At 34.9% G+C, this 24092-nt stretch overlaps 1 protein-coding gene across 2 annotated transcripts; it reads left to right on the top strand.

The window, feature by feature from the left end:
• Positions 1–1487: 1487 nt before the first annotated feature.
• Positions 1488–22375, top strand: LOC128219742 (disks large homolog 2-like). 2 transcript variants are annotated; one of them, XM_052927699.1, is made up of 14 exons: positions 1488–1643; positions 2092–2248; positions 4017–4119; positions 5238–5340; positions 5943–6119; positions 8625–8697; positions 9679–9787; positions 13765–13788; positions 15519–15566; positions 15930–16031; positions 16810–16982; positions 17346–17455; positions 17857–17948; positions 18545–22375. In XM_052927699.1, the coding sequence occupies exons 1-14, from the start codon at positions 1588–1590 to the stop codon at positions 18649–18651; spliced, it is 1434 nt and encodes a 477-aa protein (XP_052783659.1). In that variant the 5' UTR covers positions 1488–1587; the 3' UTR covers positions 18652–22375. The 2 variants fall into 2 exon arrangements, with proteins under 2 accessions (XP_052783659.1, XP_052783658.1); XM_052927698.1 differs by lacking the exon at positions 1488–1643 and adding an exon at positions 1836–1861.
• The last annotated feature ends 1717 nt before the right edge of the window (positions 22376–24092 follow it).

The raw sequence follows: 24092 nt of genomic DNA, 5'->3' as shown, positions 1-24092 counted from the left end.
AACTCCCTTTATTGCTCGTTAGTAATGGCACTCCAGTTTGTTTCAAATTTGAAGCTAGGAGAACGCTCAAAAGAGCTTCTAAAAAATGAATTAGGTTCTGGGCAGGGTGCTTTGTCCCATCTGAGGCTTCGAGCGGCCCCTAGACCAGTCTCTGGAATGGTTTAACCCTTTCTGCTTCCAGGTCAATCACCATCCCTGAATGCAATCAAATATCATATTGTTTCCTTGTTCTGATTAGCAAGTAAAAACTAAGATGACAAAGACATGCACTCCAAAAGGGCAAACTATTTCATTTGGTCGTGTTTACTAAAAGTACTTGGAATAGCAGCGGAAGACATTTCCAGACACCTCTGATTGTCCTGTTTCCTTCGGATCAGTTTGTGATTCTCTGAAGGTCATTGCAAGCTGAATGTCATGTGTAGGTGTATAATTTTTAAGCCTTATTAGTGATTCCATGTTATAGGATCGTTCCAACAGTGTAATTAATTTTATCGATGCTTACATCACCAGGGATCATGTCGTCCACCTTGTTCATGTAACAAATTAGATTCAATTTGAGTCTAAGAACATTGGTTTTCTAGGGCTTTTACATTAGTTCATTGGATTTACTTCATTTAATTGGTTAAACAATAATTATGAATATTTTACATTTATGAATGGATGGGCGTCATATACAAATGTATTTGCTTGAAAAGTGCTGAAAATGATCCTTTGAAAATTACTGCTAGATTTGACTGCTAGATTTAGAACAAAATTTATTATTTACCACATTTTAACCCTAACAGCTTAGAATTAAGATTAAAAAGTGCAGTTAAAGAGGATAATTTTGTCTATTCATCTTTAAATATTTAATAGGCTTAGATTAAAGATTGCATTAACTTGATTACTACAACCGTTTATAGCATTTTGTATCTGTATTTGGTAATACTGGTATTGCACAGATGGGCTATGGATGTCACACATCAAGACATTAATGGCTGCTAATCTTATGCAAATTAACCAATCAAATAGCTTGTCTTGTTCAAATGGAATGTCTTGTTCATGCTCATTGATGTAAAGTTGTGAGGTCTGTATATTTATGACTCACTTGCATTTCTAGCATAGTTTTTTTGCCGAAAAATGTAACAGAAAGTATGTGACACCATAATGAACCCTTTTGACAGATGTTACAACAAAAGTTCCCCTGTTCACAACTGAAAAGGGAATTGATTGAATGATAAATAAATTGAAAGTTTGTATAATTTGTATACTGATTTTCCTGCTTGATATACACCTCTTTAAGGTCACAGCGTACCATTTAACACTAATTACACCTTCAACGAACACATTTATACCAAATAGTGGATCTGATATTAATAAAATGCTCAATAATGATCGTAAAAACCGTAACCTCGAAATATTTCTCTTCATCATCATCGTTGATGTCTCATATTGTCGCACAATGATATGGTGTTTGGTTACTATTGACATTGTGCACACTTGTTTATTGTTCTCCAGTAGTCTTTAATCCATCTCTGCTTATATTCTTTCTTAATCTTTCGTAAGAAAGAAAGTGTCTTACATACTTTTAAGCTCTTACTTAACAGCATGGGAGTTTTAGGAAAAATGGATTTTTATGTGTCTATGTCATGTTTAATAACAAGGTTGGTAATATTGATTTGCTTTAGAGTATACTTGATATTATAAACAAATAATTGCTTCTCTTCCTATTTAACAAACATCTTTCTCTTCCTGATTATAATAGATTCATTTTAATGAGTTGATACTGGTGTTTTTAAATGTTTATTAGAAAACAGGAAATATTAAATGTTAACTGTTCGCCTGTGTTTAGGCAAAATCAATATAGAAATATGTTTTTTAGGTGATATTAGTTAAATTTCATTGAAAGAACTAAAATTTAATTCACAGAGTGATCACCAAGAAGTGGTTTTTGTTCAGGATTGAATGGGCAGCTAAAATAATTGCAGTGAAAATAACATGATTTTTCTCCCAGAGGCATAAAAGAAATTATTGATATTATTAAAATATTTTTGATGGCATTTGCATTATATATATATCAAATGTATCATTCAGCTGTTCCTACCATTTCAGAGAGCCCCGTAAGGTGATATTGAAGAAGGGCTACACAGGGCTCGGGTTCAACATCGTGGGTGGAGAGGATGGCGAAGGCATATTTGTCTCGTTCATCCTGGCTGGCGGGCCAGCCGATCTCTGCGGGGAGATTAGACGGGGTGACCAGATACTCTCGGTATGTATTGTTTGTATGGGGTTGGGTTAACATTGTGGGTGGAGGATGGCAAGGATATTCATGTTGTTCACATACTAGTCGGCGGGCTCGCCGATCTCAGTGGAGAGATAAGAAAGGGCATTTGATTGCTGGAGTTTAAAACTGGGTAAGAAGAATGGTGTGAAATTTTTCATGTTGTTTATCCTGGCTGGTGATCCAGTGGCAAAATTAGACATTGGCGACCGGAATACTCTTAAGTATGCATGGTGTTCTGTTGTTTCTACGGGGTTGGGGGTTTAATATTGTGAGCGGAAAGGATGGATTGGATATCAGTCCGGAGATCAGAAACTCTAGCTCTGTATTATTATGTTAACATTGTGGTTGAGAAGGAATGGAGAGGGGATATTTGTGTTGTTCATCCTTGCCAGGGGCTAGCCAAACTCAGTCGGGAGAAAAGGTACTCTCGCTCCGTATTATAATGTTAACATTGTGATAGGGAAGGATAAAGAGGGGATATTTTTGTTGTTCATCCTTGCCAGGGGCTTGCCGATCTCAGTCGGGAGATCAGAAACTCATGCTCTGTATTATAATGTTAACATTGTGGTTGGGAAGGATGGAGAGGGGATATTCGTGTTGTTCATCCTTGCCAGGAACTTGCCAATCTCAGTCGTGAGAAAAGGTACTCTCGTTATGTATTATAATGTTAACATTATGTGGTTGGGAAGGATGGGGAGGGGTTATTTGTGCTGTTAATCCTTGACAGGGGCTTGCAGGATCTCAGGAAATGGATCACAAGTGGGGATCGGATCTCAGTAAGAATGGTCTTCTTTAAGCAAATGAAAGTCCTTGTTTTTGTAAGCCAAGAATAAAGATTTAAGAGCGATAAGCTAAGGTGACTTAGAAAGGTTTTTAGAATAATGTGCAGTGTTTGAAGTGAGTTTCTTATATTGACATGAAGTTAGGTGATAAGACATGTATGGAAGTCAGCAGATCGGGCAGTAAACTTGGCAAAAATGCAAATGTCTCAAAGTAGATGCATTTATGTTCTCAGGCCCATCCGTCTTGACAGCCATTGGTCTAGAACAGTAACAGGCCCATCCGTCTTTATAGCCATTGGTCTAGAACAGTAACAGGCCCATACGTCTTTATAGCCATTGGTCTAGAACAGTAACAGGCCCATACGTCTTTATAGCCATTGTTCTAGAACAGCAACAGGCCCATACGTCTTTATAGCCATTGGTCTAGAACAGCAACAGGCCCATACGTCTTTATAGCCATTGGTCTAGAACAGTAACAGATGGCAGGAATTAATGATTGCTTGGAAACCTTTTCTGTCCTAATTAATAGTAAATGTAATACAATATTAACATGACCAGGTTTTCAATCAATCATTCAATCCACCAATAAAGGGGTTATCAAACCTTTTTAAACAAGCATTTATGTGTTCGTCTGTGTTTTGAAGAAGAAAAGAAATTGAGGCATTGTGAAGCCATGGTGTTGGCGACATGCGAGCATTTTAACCTTGGCCAAATCTAAAATAATCATTTATTTAAAAATAAGTTTAAATGAAACTTGATACACATGTTTCATGTGACAATATGCATATGTAGAGCAATACCCATAACATTGGCTTTAGTAGTTGTCCAGATATGCCCCTTTTTGGACTGAGAGGAACAGACAGGTCTTCGGATTAGTTCACTATGAGGTGCTGTTGTTTTCTCTTCTTCAATGACTTTTTGATCGGGATGAGACTTAAGGCTATGCCTATAATTTACACGTACTTCTTCAGGTGAACAATTCGGACCTGCGTCGAGCGACACATGAGGAGGCAGCAGAAGTCCTGAAAGGTGCGGGCGACACAGTGGAACTCGTCTGTCAATACCGGCCTGAAGGTGGGTGTGGGGAGTAACCAGTGACTTTCCAATTATGAATGTTTAGTGTGATGATGCTGGCTTGTTACTGTACATGTAAACGTTTGGAATACTGTGTGTGAATAATATTTAATTTAAGTGTTTGTGTGTGAATAATATTTAATTTAAGTGGTTGTGATAACAGCTATGAGCCAATAGGTTAGTATCATACTGTAATCTACTTCCTAGGTACTGGTACCCTTTTTGCATCCATTGCCTGGGTCTAAACCAGTGCTGGTTCACTTTTTGAGTCTATTGCCTGGGTGGAAACCAGTACTGGTACCCTTTTTGCATCCATTGCCTGGGTGGAAACCAGTATTGATAACCTTTTTGAGTCCATTGCCTGGGTGGAAACCAGTACTGGTTCCCTTTTTGAGTCCATTGCTTGGGTGGAAACCAGTACTGGTACCCTTTTTGAGTCTATTGCCTGGGTGGAAACCAGTATTGATAATCTTTTGAGTCCATTGCCTGGGTGGAAACCAGTACTGGTTCCCTTTTTGAGTCCATTGCTTGGGTGGAAACCAGTACTGGTACCCTTTTTGAGTCCATTGCTTGGGTGGGAACCAGTACTGGTACCCTTTTTGAGTCCATTGCTTGGGTGGAAACCAGTCCTGGTACCCTTTTTGAGTCCATTGCTTGGGTTGAAACCAGTACTGGTACCCTTTTTGAGTCCATTGCCTGGGTGGAGACCAGTACTGGTACCCTTTTTGAGTCCATTGCCTGGGTGGAGACCAGTACTGGTACCCTTTTTGAGTCCATTGCCTGGGTGGAGACCAGTACTGGTACCCTTTTTGAGTCCATTGCCTGGGTGGAAACCTGTACTGGTACCCTTTTTGAGTCTATTGCTTGGGTTGAAACAAGTACTGGTACCCTTTTTAAGTCCCCTTCATGGGTGGAAATTTTGGTAGGACTGATACCTTATTTCAGTCCACTCTCTGGGGTTAAAATAAGCCCTGGTACGTTTTTGAGTACTTTCTTCTTTGACTTGACACAACAGTTTACATTGCTTACTTGACAGTATCATGTTAAATGCTTACTTGACAGTGTAATGTACATTGCTTCCTTGACAGTGTAATGTACATTATTTCCTTGTGTTTCAGAATACAACAGGTTCGAGGCCAAGATCCAGGACTTGCGAGAACAGATGATGAACACAAGTACAGGCAGCCTTCAGACCACAAGAAAACGAACACTCTTTGTCAGGTAGGATATCATGCGCAAACATACACAGTTAACCAGACCACAGGTAAACATATCCTGTATGTCAATTATTTTTTATAAACCACAAGCAAATAGACACTGCCATGTATATCTGGGGATCTAATAGTGCATACTTGTCTGGTATTTGAAGGGTGTCTTATGGGTCTTTTTGTTCATTAAATTACTCATTAATAAAAAGAAGGCTTAGGATTTTTTTCATTTTCTCCATTGAGTGCTAGATTCAAGGCCATGATTTCCCGTATATTTTGTTTATGATGTGGTATTAATTCTTTCAAATATATATGCTGTTTAATATGTGGTATTAATTCTTTCAATGTTATTATGTTATTGTTCATTAAAACATGAAGAAAACATTTCATAACTTCTGAGGAATAGAAATGGAGCTCATTTCATGCAGATGAGATGAATTTCATTGTTTTATTACTTCCAGGGGATGTTGTGCCTGCTATTCACCTTTTTACCCATAATTTCAGAGCTTTGTTTGACTATGACCCCCAGAAAAAGTGTGGCCTCTCTTATATTTTCCTCATGTTTTTGTTTAATGTGTAACTTTCACCTCAAATTAATCTGTATGTTTGTTCCAGAGCGTTGTTTGACTATGACCCCAGTAAAGACAGCGGGTTGCCCAGTAAAGGCCTGGCATTCCTGTATGGTGACATTCTCCACGTAGTGAACGCCAGCGACGATGAGTGGTGGCAGGCCAAGAGAATTCTCCCCACTGGTGATGAGGAGGGCATTGGTATCATTCCTAGCAAGAAAAGGTGGGTGGGACTAAAAATGGGGAAAACATGAAAATCGTTGGAGGGGGTTAAGAACAGGGGGAGAACATGGGACTACATGTAGTAACAGGAGTTAAACATGGGAATTGTTCGATAGTGCCAATAACAGGGGCAGATGTGGAGCTAATAACAAGGGTTGAACATGGGAATTGTTCGACAGTGCCAATAACAGGGGCAGATGTGGAGCTCATAACAAGGGTTGAACATGGGAATTGTTCCACAGTGCCAATAACAGGGGCAGATGTGGAGCTCATAACAAGGGTTGAACATGGGAATTGTTTTAGGTTAAACTTATATCTAGCAACAGCCAATTGTATTAAACTTGTTAAGTCTTTGGTGTGGTGAAAGTTAGCCAGAATATTTATTGATTGGTCAATATTTTTCCAACAATTGATATTAACCAATCAAATTATTTAAATGTGCGAACTAGCCTTAACATGACTAGACACCATGGTCCCAAAATGGGAAAATACAGTATTTTTCTCAAAACAAGATAGAATTGTCAATAAGAGCTAGTAAGTGGTGGATAATACATCATTTTAAAGAATAAACGCAAAAATCGTGTTGCCACACAAGCTGTTACAGCTGGGTTTTCTAGTTTTAAAATTTTGCGGAGCGTTTCCCCGCTAAAAAATAGCACAGAATGTTTTCTCCAAACACCTTGCAAGACATGTGATCTTTTTACACTAACTTGTGAATAAGTGTTTTAGACAACTTGCTGTCATTTTCGGCAGTGTTAATCTCTTTCCAAAAGTATCCATTGGTCAATTTCATCAACGATGTTTTTCTGTTGGATTTCCAATTGGAAAAATATGCTAAAACTGCGAACATAGATGTGTAGTAAGTGATGTGCTGCATCAGTATGTAAGATTCAATGTGTTTTACACAATGATGTCAATTTCCTTTTTTTTTTCAATTGTATCATCTGGTGTCTAGTCCCTTTAAGATAACCTGTGGACAACTTATGGTCTTATCGAAGTTTTATACAAATGGATGCAGATGATTTCCTCTGTAATCAAAGTAAAATCAATGCTCTACTCCATAATGGAACCAATTGTTTAGTATGTGGTCTGTTGCTGTTATAATCGGTCATAACTTGAAATATAAAAGTGCAAGACTACTGAAATCCTTCATTTGTCTTACAAATACTGATTGATACATGCCATCAGAGATTTAAAAGTACACATTAAATCCAAATGATTATTTTATTGCAAGCATGGATGGCTTGAGGGTGATTGAAAGTAGAAATGAAAACACAGCAGCACGATCTGTATTACTCTCTGGCTGTTGTCAAAGTCACATGTAATTAATTGATTTACATAGCCAGGGGCGTAGCTAGCCAACTATTCACTTGGATTCATAATTGTGCTTGGGGGGTTCAGGGGCATGCCCCCTCTGAAAATTTTGAAAGCCATGGCGTTCCGAGGTCCTTTATTTTGTACTGGAAAACGAACAGTTTTAGGATGATGTAGTCAAGTGCACATACTGCAACTTTGGCTGATTTTTTGGATTTTTTTAGTCAGAATCATGTGGAATCAGCCTCATACCCGCATATAGGCAGCTACGCATCTGATAGCATATTTAATTCATCTGTCAGAAAGTTCCAACCATAACACATGGCCCTTCAGCAACTGACTGGTCATGTGATCAGGCGTATCACATGACTTACACTGGAAATATTCTGATTAATGTTCTTGTAAAACTGCTCTGAGTTAATGGATTTATTAGATCAACATTCTCCTAATTTGTCTGATTGAGGTAATGGTATTTCACCTAAAGGGTTTCTAATATTTGACATTGATTTTGTGAATTGCAATTAAGATTTTATAGATAACTTGTATTACAAATATATTTATTGTCTGTTTTTTTAAAAAAAACAATGGCCATACCTCAAAATAATATTTACACAAGACCTCTGATGAAGCTTTCATGTAATTTTAAAGCTGAACTCTCACAGGTTGAACATTTTGATGACTTCTTTATTTTTTGTCTTGAAACAAGCCAATTTTTGCGAAAATCCATGGAAACCAGTGATACAAGACTGCTGACAAAAAATTAGATTGCGGATTTTTTTATTCAAGTTAAAAAATTGATGTTTTATGCATTTTACTTAAACCATTAGTAACTGTTTTAGCCATTAAAAATAAATTTTCAAATGGAAATATGAAAATCTACAATCTGATTTTTTGTCAACAATCTTATATCATTGGATTGCAGATATTCACCAAACATTTGCTCTTTCCAAGACTAAACAAAAAAAGTTGTAAAAATGGTATATCTGTGTGCAGCTTTAAATAATATAATGGCACTTGATTGCTTTAATATTTCTCAGAAATGCTCTTATATTTCTACATGACACAAAAAATGTCATAAATCATGCGATAATATACCTGGTGTTGTTTTAGAATGGAAAAAAATATATGGGGAAAACAACAGCTGTCAAGTTCACGTAGACCAATGTAATGACATACTGTATTGTTGTTTCAGAGTGGAAAGGAAGGAGCGGGCGAGAACGAAAGCTGTCAAGTTCACGGGGAAGAGCAATGTAGATAAAAATAATGTAAGTGTGGAAAAATAAAGAACATCGTGCAGATAGTTTGGAACTTTGTTGAAGCTGACAATGTCGTTAACGTCATCATGTTTAACTTTATAAACCTTTCCCACTCTGGGTTACTTGGACAGTTTTGTGATTGGCATTAATTATCACACACTTTGAGTCAACTGTTCGAGCTGTGCTTGTCTTATTTGAAATATATCGGCACATCATGAAATATTACATAAAGAACGCGAGAATTAATATGGGATATTTTGGATTTTTTTTAAATATTGCAGTTTAACTATCAATATGAGTGTGAAGCAAAATCAGACTTCTTGCTTTCCCAAGGGCCTGGATGCAATAAGGTCCTATTTTGCTTCAATCTCATATTGATAGCTTATGCCTTGGTTGACATTAACTTTCTCTGGTTTACTATGCTATCACCCTCCATGGGATCTGATACTTATACAATGGACTATGATACATTGAAGGTAGTTTATGCTTCATAATATGAGTAATATATTTGAAATGATGCCAAAATCTTCTCATAATTTAAAATATTACAATATCACAGATATACTGTTTTTACAACTTTTTTTTTTTGTCTTGGAAAGAGAAAAATTTTGTGTAAATTTCTGCAAACCAATGAAAAAAGATTGCTGACAAAAGATCAGATCGCAGATTTTCATATTTCCGTTCGAAAATTAATGTTTTATGGCTTCAACTGTTACTAACTGTTGAACCGTTACTAACGTTTAAGAAAAATGCATGAAACATCAATTTTTGAACTTTAATATAAAAATCTGTGATCTACCAGGTATTTTTTTGTAAGCAGTCTTATAAAACTGTTTCCATGCATTTCGCAAAAATTGGCTCATTCCAAGACAGAAAATAAAAAAGTTGTCAAAACGTTCAATCTGTGAGTGTGCAGCTCCAACATGATGCTGTACGCAGTTTTATAGTATTACTTCGTGCTAAAATGTATTGAATTTTATGTTAACACAGGTACAATTAAATGACCGAGGGAAGAAGAAGAATTTTTCGTTTTCCCGTCGATTTCCCTTTATGAAGAGTAAGGACCAAAGTGGAAGTGAAGATATAAGCTGTGATGAACGTAAGTGGCCGTCCTACCTTAACTAAGGAATCTGATTCACAAACAAGGGGTAGTTTGGATGTTCGGTGACCCCATGTGAATTTGGTATCATTTAAAAAGGTTCTATTTCCTTGAAAAGAATTTTAATATTATATAAAAGGAAAAATATAATGGACAAAGGTTTTGGTTTACAAAAGTTGTAAAATAGATAATTTCATACTTGTTTTAAGGAGCAAACATATTTTGTACAAAAGGATTCACTTTTTTTAACGAAGACAGGCTGTTTTTTCTATCTGTATTTTCAATGTTCCCCGAGGTGGCAGACAACAGTTCTTTTTTCAAAGCAACCGGTTCAATCCAACAATATTTGTACAGTTTACTGATATCGATAGCTATTCTAAGGATGTATGATATGTTAAACGTATTGTCTTCAAAACTTTTCAAAACTGTAATAACTTCTTATATAGTGTCTTGTTGATTGTTTGTATTCAGCAAGCAGTTGCCTTTTGCAAATGATACCAACATTTAATGGGATCACCAGCCATTGAAATATAACCCTGTTTGTGGATGAGATTCCTTCTCCTCCTATTCTACCCTGACTATGACTTGCATTTAACTGGCATGAGAGTAGCCATGTTTTTCCAGAAAACTAACAATAGGGCCATCTTATGAGCGTGCGTACAGTCAAATATTGCAACTTGCAAGATAAATAAGTTCAGTTCATTATTGATTGAATGTCACATTTAGATTTAACTTTCTTATTGCAAAATCAAACAAACTTTGCATAAACTAGAAAATAATTTCATAAGCTTTTAAATATGTAGTATAACTACGAAAAATATAAATTAGGAAAACAATCGTATGATACTTACGTTGGTAAGATGGACCCACAAAAATATCTAAATATCTGATTTGCATTGAATTCTAGATCTTTAATTGTTGGTACAATCATTTTTAGACTAATAAACATGAGATGAAGTCTGTAAAATCATCTGGTAATAGTGTAATAAATCTGAACTTCTTTCTTGAAATATTTCCGAAGTTGTACACCCCTGTTACCAGACTTGAATTAATGTTAATCAGTAGAACTTGTTTTTTCTGATTTAGAGTTATCTGTTTAAACATTTTTTATGATCCAAATAAATTTAAGTTCTTAAAAGAGTTTCATTCTTTAAGTATTTCAATTGCAAATAAAACACACAAGTATTAATACTGCATTCTTGTATTCACCTCAACTTTAATTTTGATTGTGTATATTTCATAATAGCCGTGGAAGGTAATATATGTTTACTGTGTATTCAAACGCTTTCTGCTTATTTCATTTTCTTGATAATGTGTCTTAATAATTTTTGATTTATATAACATCAAGGTTACTGTAGTTAATATATATACGTTGTCTATTGAAAACAAAATCTGGGTACTGTGATAGCATTTTTGTCGTTAGAACCAATCTCATAGTACAAACACTTTAACCATTGTCAAGAACTGAAAAAGAAAGCAACATACATGCCATATTTCTGAGAGGCTTCCCAGGGGATTTTGGTCCGAAATTCCAGAGGATTTTGATATTACACCAGGGGATTTTTAAGGAGCACTATTTAGCGCAATATCTACATTTATGATATAAGAATAAATACAGAAACACACCCTAATTACAATAATTTTTGGACTAAGTCATCACGGTCCTTCATGGAATTTCACACCAATAGTATAATGGATGCTTTCCACTGTCAACCTTGAGCTAGTTTTAAATAAAAAATAAATAAATAAATAAATTCCAGGGGATATAGATCCCCTGGCGGGGGACCAGGGGATGGGTTGGAATTCCGGGGGATTTTTCCCGCCACTGTGGGATATGGCATGTATGAAGCAATATTTACTTAAATGAAACTTGGTACATATGTTCCCTGAGACAGTTCACGCCTGTATAGCAAGACCCATTACTCTGGCTTTGATAATGTGAAGTTTTGCCACTTGTTTGACTGAAAAGAAAAGAGCAGGCAGGCAATAGCGTATCCTCGGTGGCGTTTTCGTCATTTTGTGGTTTAAAAACTTTTTGTGGTTTAAAAACTTGAAATGGAAATAATTACTTAAATTTTGATTGTGTAAATTTCATACTAGCTGTTGAAGGTAATTATTTACTGTGTATTCAAGCGCTTTATTGCTTTTTTTTATTTACTAGCTAATTTTCACACACAATTATGTTTTAATCGCACAGCATTTAATTTAACCTCAGGTTTTTAATTTCTGTCTCTGTGTAGTCAGTAAAAGTGTAGACAGATTATTTTATATGTAGTTATTCTTTATTTGGTGAGGGGGAAAAATAGATATCTTTAATTGGTGAGGGAAAATATTAATTTAATAGTTGCTTTATTGACCGGAAAATATTAAAAAAATAACTACCTGCTTAATATCTGTTGGCCAGGGGGAAATATAAAATGATTAGCAGCTTCATTCACTTGGAGTGGTTTCAGTTCAAATGGAAATTTCTTTAGTGTTTGAAATTATATTTTATCCAATAGATAGATATTTTATTGGCAGTATTTTTAGTCAGTTATTTTTTATCGTTTATCAACAGACAGTGTTTTTTTAATTAAAGGTATATGGTATGATTGAAACAGTTAGACTATAATCTATAACTGCTGTCGAAATGAGATCGCCTGTCGGCCTATAATATACACTTTGCTTCATTGTTAAGAATTGCAGTTTTGCATCTGAACAGACATGACATCATAATTTGGTTCCCCTGGCCTTCTGAAAGCACGTCCTAATCTCAGTCAGATATAACACATTGTGTAAGATCTTTATCTCTTAGAAGAGCTCTCAATCATTAAGACTTCACAATAATAATTTGTTCTAACTATTATGCCAAACTGATAGATAAAATATCATTTTGAACTCTAAGCAGTTAAAGTTTGTGCATTTGTAAAATCACTTAAAGTGGGCAACTGGCCTGCACTGGGTCTAACCACGTTCAACTTGATATATGCTTAACAACACCAACCTTTACTAAATATATGTGGCCAATGTCCTGTTCTTGTTAGATTAACCACAAATAATAGTAATAATATATCAAATGTTGTTCCTTATTGCTGTAACATTAACTTTAACAAGCGGCCCCAATTTCTCAAAACTTCTTAAGTCCCTTATAACAGGATTAAGCTAATCTCACTATTTTTGTTGTTCTATAAAATGTGTTATATTTTCTTCTTCAAGAATTTTTAGAAATTATGTAGGAATAATCTATATGATTATCAGAATAAACCATTTTTCATTTATCAAAATCCATTTTCAGTATGTATTTTGGCAAATTAAAATAAGTGACTTAAGCCTGTTAAGCTTATTAAGAAGTTTCGAGAAATTGGGGCCCGATGCTTAAGCTCACCTGTATGTTGTTCATTTTTTATTTATTTAGTGAACTTCTGTAATATTTTATGTTTTATGTATGTAGTAGTACTTTTTGCCAGACAATATTGATTGAACTGTTGTATGTAAAATCCAATTTCAATTTAATAAAATTTAGAAAAAGAAATTGTTAACTTTAAAAGAAAAATATTTGCATGCTATTTGATGGAGGATATTTGGTTTGGGAAATCATTTCTTTCCAGTGAGGGATTTTAATTTGATGTCAAACAGACAAGAACAATTGTTTTTGTCTGGCAAAAATTTGCATACGAGACAAATTGCCTTCATTTCAGTTTTAAGCAAACTGTTTGTAATGACATTCTACCATGTTTAACTCGCACAAAAACAATATTATTTGAATATTTATGTACTGTGTAAATTTCCCACCAAACATTTCGGAAAAAAATAATTGAGATCTTACAAGTATTTAAAATGTTTAATTTAAAGTTACAAAAAGCAATTATTTCCCAAAAACAATGAACCTGCCCTAATTTTCCGTAGGATGTGGTAAATGTTTTATTTTATGTTGATACATTGACATGTTGTGTTGTGTGGACTGCTGTTTAAATGTGGGTTATTTTCTTGTGTTTTAGGTGCAGATAGTGAAAATAGCTTCAGTAAGTGTGATCATACCTTTTATGTTAACCCATCTTTATTTAAAATTGATATTAAACAACGGAACAATTTTATCGATGAATGTTTTTTTACTATCACTTTTCCAAAACAGTATTTCTAAGACATAATACTGATGGTTTCAAATGACTAGTTTGATAAGTCTGTTTGAGAAAGTCTATATGATATGGGCCAAGAACCTTCTCTTTCATAGTGGGGTTGACTTTATAATTATTTATTCTTGTTGATAAGACTGACCAATGTACATTGATTGCCACAATGGCCTATATTCACATGAAATGAGAAGTCTGATCTTCACATGAAATAAGAAGTCTGATCTTCACATAATTATGAAATAAGAAGTCTGATCTTCACATAATTATGAAATATGAAGTATGATATTTACATGTGAAATAAGAAGGTTGATGTTCACATATGAAATAAGAAGGTTGATATTCACATATAAAATAAAAAGTCTGATGTTCACATGAAATAAGAAGTATGATCTTCACATATGAAATAAGAAGTCTGATCTTCACATATAAAATAAGAAGGCTGATCTTCAAACATGAAATAAGAAGGTTAACCTTTACATATGAAATAAGAAGTATGATCTTCACATATGAAATGTGAAGTCTGATCTTCACATATAAAATGAGAAGGCTGATCTTCACACATGAAATAAGGAGGTTAATCTTTACTTATGAAATAAGAAGTATGCTATTCACATACATGTATGAAATAAGAAGTCTGATCTTCACATATCAAATAAGAAGGTTAAACTTTACATACGAAATACGAAGTCTGATCTTCACATATGAAATAAGACGGCTGATCTACACATATGAAATAAGTGGGTTAAACTTCACATATATTATGAAATAGGAAGTCTGATATTCACATATGAAATAAAAAGTCTGATCTTCACATATGAAACAATAAGGTTGATCTTCACATTTGAAATAAGAAGTCTGATATGCACATTTGAAATAAGAAGATTGATCTTTACATATGTAATAAGAAGTCTGATCTTCACATATGAAATAAGAAGATTGATCTTTACATTTGAAATAGAAGACTGATCTTTACATATGAAATAAGAAGTCTGATCTGCACATATAAAACAATAATGTTGATCTTCACATTTGAAATAAGAAGTCCTTCACATATGAAATAAGAAGATTGATATTCACATTTGAAATAAGAAGTCTGATCTTCACATATGAAATAAGAAGGTTGATCTATAAGCTCTCTGGCTGTTTATAGCTTATTTATTATAAATTGTAAATTCTTGCCACTACATTTAACAGTATGAGGTTTATGTTCAAATGACTTGCATTGAATGTTTATATTCATTGTTGTTTTGCATATTCCATCATTGCATGTGATTTTCAAGTCATTACTCTGTCCCTTCAATAACTTTCTGGAGTAAATACATGCATTATGTAAAGATTCGGTTCTGTTTCCATCTTATCCATGTGATATTTGAACCATGTAAAGATTGGGTTCTTCTTATCCATGTCATATTTGAACCTTTTGCATTTGAGAGCATGTTATGATAATCTCAAATAAGAATAAAAGCATTAAGTATTGATTTACTCTTAAAAACCTCACTCAATAAAAATTACTGAACGTCAATTCCATGCTCTCGGAATATATAACATTGCAAAAAAACTTACAATACAGTAATGTACTGGTATGTGAACTATACAATAATGTGTGTGGACCATTTCAGGAGGGGACGAGCCTATCTTATCATATGAGGCTGTCGTGCAGCAGGAATGTAAGTAGAGAATAACAGAATAAATCAGATCAATCGGGTTACGAAGTGTTAATAATTACCCAGAATGCACTATAATGGAAGCAAAGTTGATTATGTACCTTGTACTTATAAATCGATCTATCCTCTTAATGATTTCAAACTCTTTTTTTTTTTTTAAAGTTCATGTTTTACTTAAATGATATGAAATGTTCTGTAAATGAGGCAACCAATAATTGTAGATGTCCACACTTCAATTAAATGATCTCCAGATTTGGCCCTATATTTAAGAACTTTCATAATGGATAACATGCAGTATTGGTTTCTCTGCCTTTATCCTAAGTTTAGATTAATAATACATGTTGCTATATTTTGTTCATGTTTCAGTGAAGTACACGCGTCCTGTGATCATCCTGGGTCCCCTGAAGGACCGCATCAATGACGACTTGATATCCGAGTTTCCGGAAAAGTTTGGCAGCTGTGTTCCTCGTAAGTAAATGCCGGGCACATCTAGGGGGTTGATGGGCACTCTGGGCCCTCTTATACCGGGGCACATTAGGGGTTCTGGACACACGGGGCCCCCTTGTACCGAGGCACATTCAGGGGGTTATGGGCACAAGGGTTCCCCTTGTACTGGGGCACATTCAGGGGGTAATGGGCACAAGGAGTCCCCTTGTACTGGGGCACATTCGGGGGGTAATGGGCACCCGGGCCTCTCTTTTGTAGATGCCCACTCTTGGAACACTGAGTTGGTGTTTGGTGGACAAATCATTGTTTTTATGAAATGCCCAATAAAACACATTTATTGATATAACTGATGTAATGTGTGTGCCTTTAAATTTAACAGGTTAAGTTGATCATTCAGAACTTTCTTCAAGATGACAACGTTGTAATGTCATGGCTGTTAACTTTCAAATCAGTATTGCTATTGAAGTTTCACAGATACACTTATATATGCTTTGAAGTGTTCCTTACAAGATTTGGGAATTAATGTTAGAGATGTTAATGTTTTAAATAAATATATGAGCACATTATTTAATATTTCACCTTTAAAAGTTAACAACGTTCAATATCTGAACAATCAACCCAATTTATGTTCACTCCTACGCACAGGGTACAGAAGGTAGAAAATTCAGCTCTCTTTATGCTTATCAAATAATGCTCACCATGAGCCAATTTCTGACCACTGTGCGCAAGAGTGTGTTATTAGTTACTTCTTAGTGGTACAATGTTACTATTCATGGTCCTAAAATTTATCTATTTGTAGATACAACCCGGGAAAACCGAGACCATGAGGTAGATGGACGGGATTATCACTTTGTGGCGTCACGGGAACAAATGGAGCGTGACATTCAGAATCATCTATTTATAGAAGCGGGACAATATAATGAAAATTTGTATGGTACAAGTGTGGCTTCTGTAAAAGAGGTAGCAGAAAAGGTAATGACTATGGATATTGTAACAGTACCGGTAGAAATGATTGCACGAATAAAAGGAAGAAGAGATGTAAAAAACTGAATCATAGAATGGTGTGCATGTTTTTATTTAAAAATGATTATTTCATTTCAAAAGGACTCAAAATAATGAGGTAGTAAAATTAAATTATTAAAAGACTGCAATTTTGAGAAAACTCATGTTTCGACCAATGTTTCTAAATGTCAAAAACTTTTTACTCATTTCGAAACCATGAATTATAATGGATGTTATGGTATATGTATATGTTACTTACTCCCGTACTCTTTCATCGCTAGGGTTGCATGGGAAAACATTTCTTACTAAATTTTTATACGTTCCTTTTGCCAGGGTAAGCACTGCATCCTAGATGTGAGTGGTAACGCGATCAAGCGCCTCCAGGTGGCCAACCTCTATCCCATCGCCATCCTGGTGAAGCCTAAAACCATCGACTCCATCATGTACGTACTGTGAATCAGACCTGACACGATTTGAGATGCAAATAAGGGATTTATGTTCAAAGTTCAGACGAAAAGAGTTATTACAAGAGCGGATATCGAACACTTCTGACTCTAGGCCATAAATCATTTGGTGCATTAAACAACATATTTATTGATGTTTCCACCCTCACAGTTTGTCCAAAGTTACTTGAAATGGCCTATATCCTTAACAAAAGAATCAATTACAAAAATGCTTTAAAAAATAAAAATTAAGCGATCAGCTCCTGTTAAATGCTAGGTATGAATCTTATTACCGTTGTATATAGTAAAGTCAGCTTCATGTTAATTATTAATATGTGAAATCTTCTGCAAATGCAACTTATTCAATTGAATTAAACATGAAATTGTGTTCCGTCCTGTAGGGAGATGAACAAGCGTATAACTGAAGAGCAGGCGAGACTCACATATGATCGTACAGCCAAGCTGGAGCAGGAGTTTGGAGAGTATTTCACAGGTACGATCACTTCTCACTTAAAATATTTATTGAAAAGAATGAGCTCTTTTAATAACTCAAGATTTATTTACATAATTTTCATTGAATAATTTTGTGAGGTGAATGCCTCAAGTACCAAGCGACATTAGACTAAGGAAGGTTTTCAAACATTCCGACATTTAACCCACAAATTGTGTTAATTATTTCCTGATTCTAAATGGCTTTGGCTTCCATAGCTTTTTGCTGTATCCCACTGGTTGTGTTCTGTGTAAACATTTGACAAACTTGAAAGCTGAATGGAGGTAAACAATATTGCGCGGATTGTTCAGAACTTAGTTACAGTTAATAAATCAATTAGCGACATCATTGTTTTTTCTAAATGTGGAATATTTGAGGATGTGCTCACATATTTAAATATAAACAAGTGCACCCAAAATAGCTGTGCGAAATCTTGTTAGAAATACAGCAGATCTTAAGTGTATTCTTTAACCTCCAAGAAATGTGACGATTTGAAAGTAAACAAGGGTGAAAAACAAGTTCTGAACAATCAGCCAAGTGTGACATTTAACATTGTACAACACAAACAGTCGTCAACAGTTCGTTTTTTCTGTTCACAGCGGTTGTCCAGGGTGATACAGCGAATGAAATCTATGCAAAGGTGAAGGAGGTCATAAGGGACCAATCAGGGCCCACTATTTGGGTCCCAGCTAAGGACAAGTTATAGACTTTCTCTCTGAGAAATGGGAACCAGTAAACAGGAAGTGTGATCTAGTGATCTATAAATAGTAGCAACATAATTGCTAATTTTAGAAACAGAATGGAAAGAATGCTGTATTTAGCAGAAAGTACATGTCAAGTCAGTAACAGAGTTATAAAAAGGGACTGATTGTACGAAAAAAGACTACAGTAGGATGAAAATGATGTGTTCCTGCAGTTGATCAACCAAGAATGCGTCCAAGTGTTCAAATATGTACCTCTTCAATAGGAGACTATGTCTGTTCTATCCAAGTTGTTCTGCTCATTTTTCATTTTAAGAGAAATAATAATACATGTATGGAAATGAGAACATGTAGAAAAATAAGCTCATGTGGAAAAATGTAGTGTAATCAAACCGTCTAGATTATGCAGAAAGAATAATATACTAGTAAAAGAGGTAAGTATGAAAAAAGAGGGAATTAGGCGTTAAATTGTGAAGTGGTTGCGTATTACTTTGTACATCTGTATGTGGTTGCATTTATGTTAAAGAAGAATTTTAAAGTCTTCCTTGATGCAAGTATATTTGAAGGAAGGTTTAAATGAGAAATGTAGTGAAAATAATTATTATACAAGTGTAATTGTAACAAAATATGTTGGTTGTGTATAAAATTGATCTATGGTTTTTAAATTGATCCATATGGATCGTAATACTTGTACGACTTTAATGTTTTCAAAATTTGATAAAACCCAAGTGTTGTGAATAATCTTATCACATGTAAATAAAAACACATTTTATTTCGATTCCTTGTCATTTATATGTATATGTATCAATAAACAGCATCCATTTATAAGAAAACCCTATACTAAAGAATGTACGACCAATATGCTCTAGACCTACGTTATAGCTGCCTAGGTAGGAGTGTGTTTATTGTTAACGAAGTGCTGTAGAGGATGAAGGCCATTTTTGTCATATTTCCAGAGTTCTCTCTGCTTAATTCTTGACAGAGGGAGAAGCTTGTTTTGGAAATTGCTAAGTGTAAGGCTTATCAGTAAAAAATGATGCCTTGAGAGTTTAACTTGTATTTACTCTTACTATCAGAAGGGTATAACAGGTTTTCAAATAAAAATAAAAATAATTTAAGCATTTATGTTTATTCTTGTGGGACCCCTAAGGTTCCTTGGTTTTGCCTTATTATTAAAGGCATTTACAATTTTCATGACACAAATTCAATTGACATGACGCCAAATTACCTTTATATAAATATTCAAACCAGTAAAACCAATAGAGAGATTTATTAGTGAGATCATAACTCGAGACAAAAACATGCACATGGACTCAATATTTTCTTTTTTTGAACAAAGTATTTAATTATTGATGGTTGTTATCCGACATAGGCATCGTATCAATTTCTCCTGTATGCTATGTATTAATCCCTCTGATGGCTGTACTTTGGCTTGCCGACATTTTAAATGTACAGGATGAAAGCGGTTCATATATTGTTCACATCATATCAAATACATGTGTATATATAAAGACTGTGGTGTACATATTATGACTTTTTATCATATTGTTATTTAGTAATTTTTATGAATTTTCTTTAAACACACTTGTGCAATGTTAATTTTGCTTTATCATCACATATTCACTGTTCAATTCATGAGCTGTACATGTTTTTTCATCATAAATAGAAAGCAAGTTTTATAATATGTTGTACGCTTTGTTATTGCCGAAATGTGAATTTAAACTGCGTCCTTTTCCATTCACTTTCCACTCTCATTCCCGAGGTTCAATCTCATTAAAAAGCCAAATAAGTTTTCCTCAAAAATATTTGAAAATTAGTAAAACAATTACCAGGCATGAATCATGGCCCTGCACTTCTAATTCCAGTGCCATAATTGATATGTTATACACAAATAATGTATGGTTTCGATTTGTTTGCAAATATCATTCTAAGATTTTTTTGTTGCATCTAATGTCAGCTGCTTTTGCTCCAAAGTTGTGGGTCATCTTTTGATAAATAGAAAGTATTTTGTAAGTGGTTATTCAGTAGGGAAATGATTAAACTTTGTAAGTGGTTATTCAGTAGGGAAATGATTAAACAAGTTTGATAAATTTCGTACTGAATGACCAGGAATGTGATATTCCATTTATATCATAAATACTAATTTGATGATCATTTAACACTACAGGGCTAAATACATAAAACATCAAAAACATTACTATGACACGTGCACATCACTTCAAAAGTTATTACACTAGTTTTATATAAGAAATATATAATGACATTTGTTCATGAAGGCAACATCATTTATCACATAATATTATTTTGATTATGGCTGTATAACTTTATTTATTAATGGCTGTTACAGAACTTATCACAAAAATCTAATTTTATTTATACTCCTGGTAAGATGAGAAATGTATAAAACTTGAATTGTTTACAATTGAAAAAAAAAAGTACAAATGTTGAAAATTCACTTAAATATTTTGATTGTTTTTACATGTTGCATTTGCCCAGATGTATACACATAATTGACTTCACAGGATACTATTGATTTGAAAGACAAGTTAAACATGTTATGCTTGTGGAAGAAATCAGATATTAAAAGATTGCACAAATGTGGAACTACTTTTATTCAGTATGCAGTAGTTGAAATTAACACAGGCCAGCAGCCCCTGCACTGGTTGGTTTAAGTTAGGATATAAGTTTGATATAGCAGGGCTTGCTATATTTTTTCAGCCAAATAGTTACTTTAAAATCAAGGCTTCTTTATCCAAAACCCTTATATATCAAGTTTTGTATGAACACCTGATCGGATCATCATTGTCATGTAAAAGATGTTCCTAAAAAATTACTTCAATGTTTTTAGTGCAAACACTTCGAGATGTAGAAGGAAGTGCACTTGGTCTTGATATTGTGTGTGCCATACCGTGTCATCATGATATTGTGTGTGTCATACCGTGTCATCATGATATTGTGTGTGATCATGATATTGTGTCTGTCATACCATGTCATCATGATATCGTGTCTGTCATACCGTGTCATCATGATATTGTGTCTGTCATACCGTGTCATCATGATACTGTGTCTGTCATACCGTGTCACTGTGTATGACATACCTTGCCATCATGATATTGTGTGTATCATACCGTGTCATCATGATACTGTGTATGTCATACAGTGTCATCATGATACTGTGTGTATCATACCGTGTCATCATGATACTGTGTGTGGTGTCATCATGATACTGTGTGTGTCATACCGTGTCATCATGATACTGTGTATGTGTGTCATACCTTGTCATCATGATACTGTGTGTATCATACCGTGTCATCATGATATTGTGTGTGGTGTCAAACTGTGTCATCATGATATTGTATGTGTCAAACCGTGTCATCATGATAGTGCGTGTATCATACTGTGTCATCATTATACTGTGTGTGTCATACCGTGTCATCATGATAATGTGTGTATCATACCGTGTCATCATGATACTGTGTGTGGTGTCAAACTGTGTCATCATGATATTGTGTGTGTCATCATGATATCGTGTCTGTCATACCATGTCATCTTGATATTGTGCGTGTCATACCGTGTCATCATGATATTGTGTATGTCATACCGTGTCAAATGATGAATGCTTGTTTCTGTCACATTATTCTTCATTATTGATTTGTTAATTTAACATTTTGTATCATTATGATCCTGTAGAACATGCATAGATAACTGAATAAATCTTTTTTAATAATCTGCAATGGCAATGGTTTGTTTTTGTATCCAGAACATGGTTACACTGTACCAGCTTTATGAAATAATGATAAGCTGCTAATGTGTTAAGGAGTGTTTAGCATGCTGTAGTGTTAGATCATGCAGAAGCCTGAAGTCGTGATAAAATGTTATGTATGAAGTAAAGTCATGCTTAGGTGTTATGTCATGCTGAAGTGTTAGGTCATGCTGAATGCTTTAAGGTCACGCTTAGAGGTTAAATGTCAAAATGAGTACTGTTGATAGGACTGTTCTGAACCGAACCTTATCAGGGCTATCAGTTTATTATGCATATTATGATTTAAAAAAAAAAACATGCCGTGAATGTTCACCATGATGAGGTGGAGTGTCACACAGAAGACCCAGGTCTGTACCTCAAAGGTCATGATTAGAGGTCAAAGGTTAAAATGATCAATGTGCGGGCTATAATTATGTTGACCATACATTATAGGATTTTAAAAAAACTTGCCACGTTCACTTACTCATAGGTCAAGGTCAGAGGTCAAAGGTTGAAATGATCCTTGTCCAGGGTGTATGCATTGTATGATTTTCAAAGAACTTGCCATAAACCTTCACCATGATGAAGTGGCATGTCGGGCACAAACCCGAAGTCTGTACCTCTAAGGTCAAGGTCATGCTTAAAGGTTAAAGGTTGAAATAGTCCTTGTCCGGGCTGTATCTTGACCATGCATTATAGAAATCTTAAAATAAGTTGTCATGAATGTTCACCATGATGAGGTGGCATGTCACACTCAAGACCAATATCGTACCACAAAAGGTTATAGGCCAAAGGTATAAATGATCCATGTCTGAGCTTAATCTTGACCATGCATTACAGGATTTTCAAAACACTTGCCATGAATGTTCACCATGATTAGAGGAAGTGTCGCATACAAGAACCATGTCTGTACCTCAAAGGTCATGGTTAGAGGTCAAAGGTTGAAATTATCCATTTCCGGGCTGTATTTTGACCATGTGTTATAGGATTTTCAAAAAACTTGACTTGAATGTTCACCAGGATTAGGTGAAGTTTCACACACAAGACCAATGTCTGTACCTCAAAGGTCAAGGTTAGAGGGCAAAGGTTGAAATGATCCATTTCCAGACTGTATCTTGACCATGCGGTATAGGATTTTCAAAAAACTTGCCTTGAATGCTCACCAAGATGAATGTCGCACACAAGACCCATGTCTGTACCTCAAAGGTCAAGGTTAGAGGTCAAAGGTTTAAATGATTCTCGTCCGGGTTATATCTTGACTATGCAAACTTGAACTTGCCATGAAGGTTCACCATGATAAAGTGGCATCTTGGGCACAAGACCCAGGTCTGTTCTTCAAAGGTCAAGGTTATGCTTATAGGTCAAAGGTTGAAAGGATCCTTGTCCATGATGTATCTTGACCATGCATTATAGGATTTACAAATAACTTGTCATAAAGGTTTACCATGACGAGGTGGCATGTCATGCATAAATCCTAGGTCTGTACCTTTAAAATTAAGGTCACACTTAAAGCTTAAATGTCAAAATGAGTACTGTTGATAGGACTGGTCTGGTTCCGATTATTATTTAACTCCATGTTATTCTGTGTTGCAATTAAAGGAAGAGCATGATATCTGTGTCAAGAGCTCTTTCAATAGGCTAGAAATGTGGCCTTTTGGCCTCTAGTATGTGTAAAATAGCCGAGATTAACTTATGATAATTTAT

Source organism: Mya arenaria, chromosome 15 (assembly GCF_026914265.1).
Source record: "Mya arenaria isolate MELC-2E11 chromosome 15, ASM2691426v1".
Classification (NCBI taxonomy): Eukaryota; Metazoa; Mollusca; class Bivalvia; order Myida; family Myidae; genus Mya; species Mya arenaria.
This window is presented reverse-complemented; position numbering and strand designations above follow the sequence as displayed.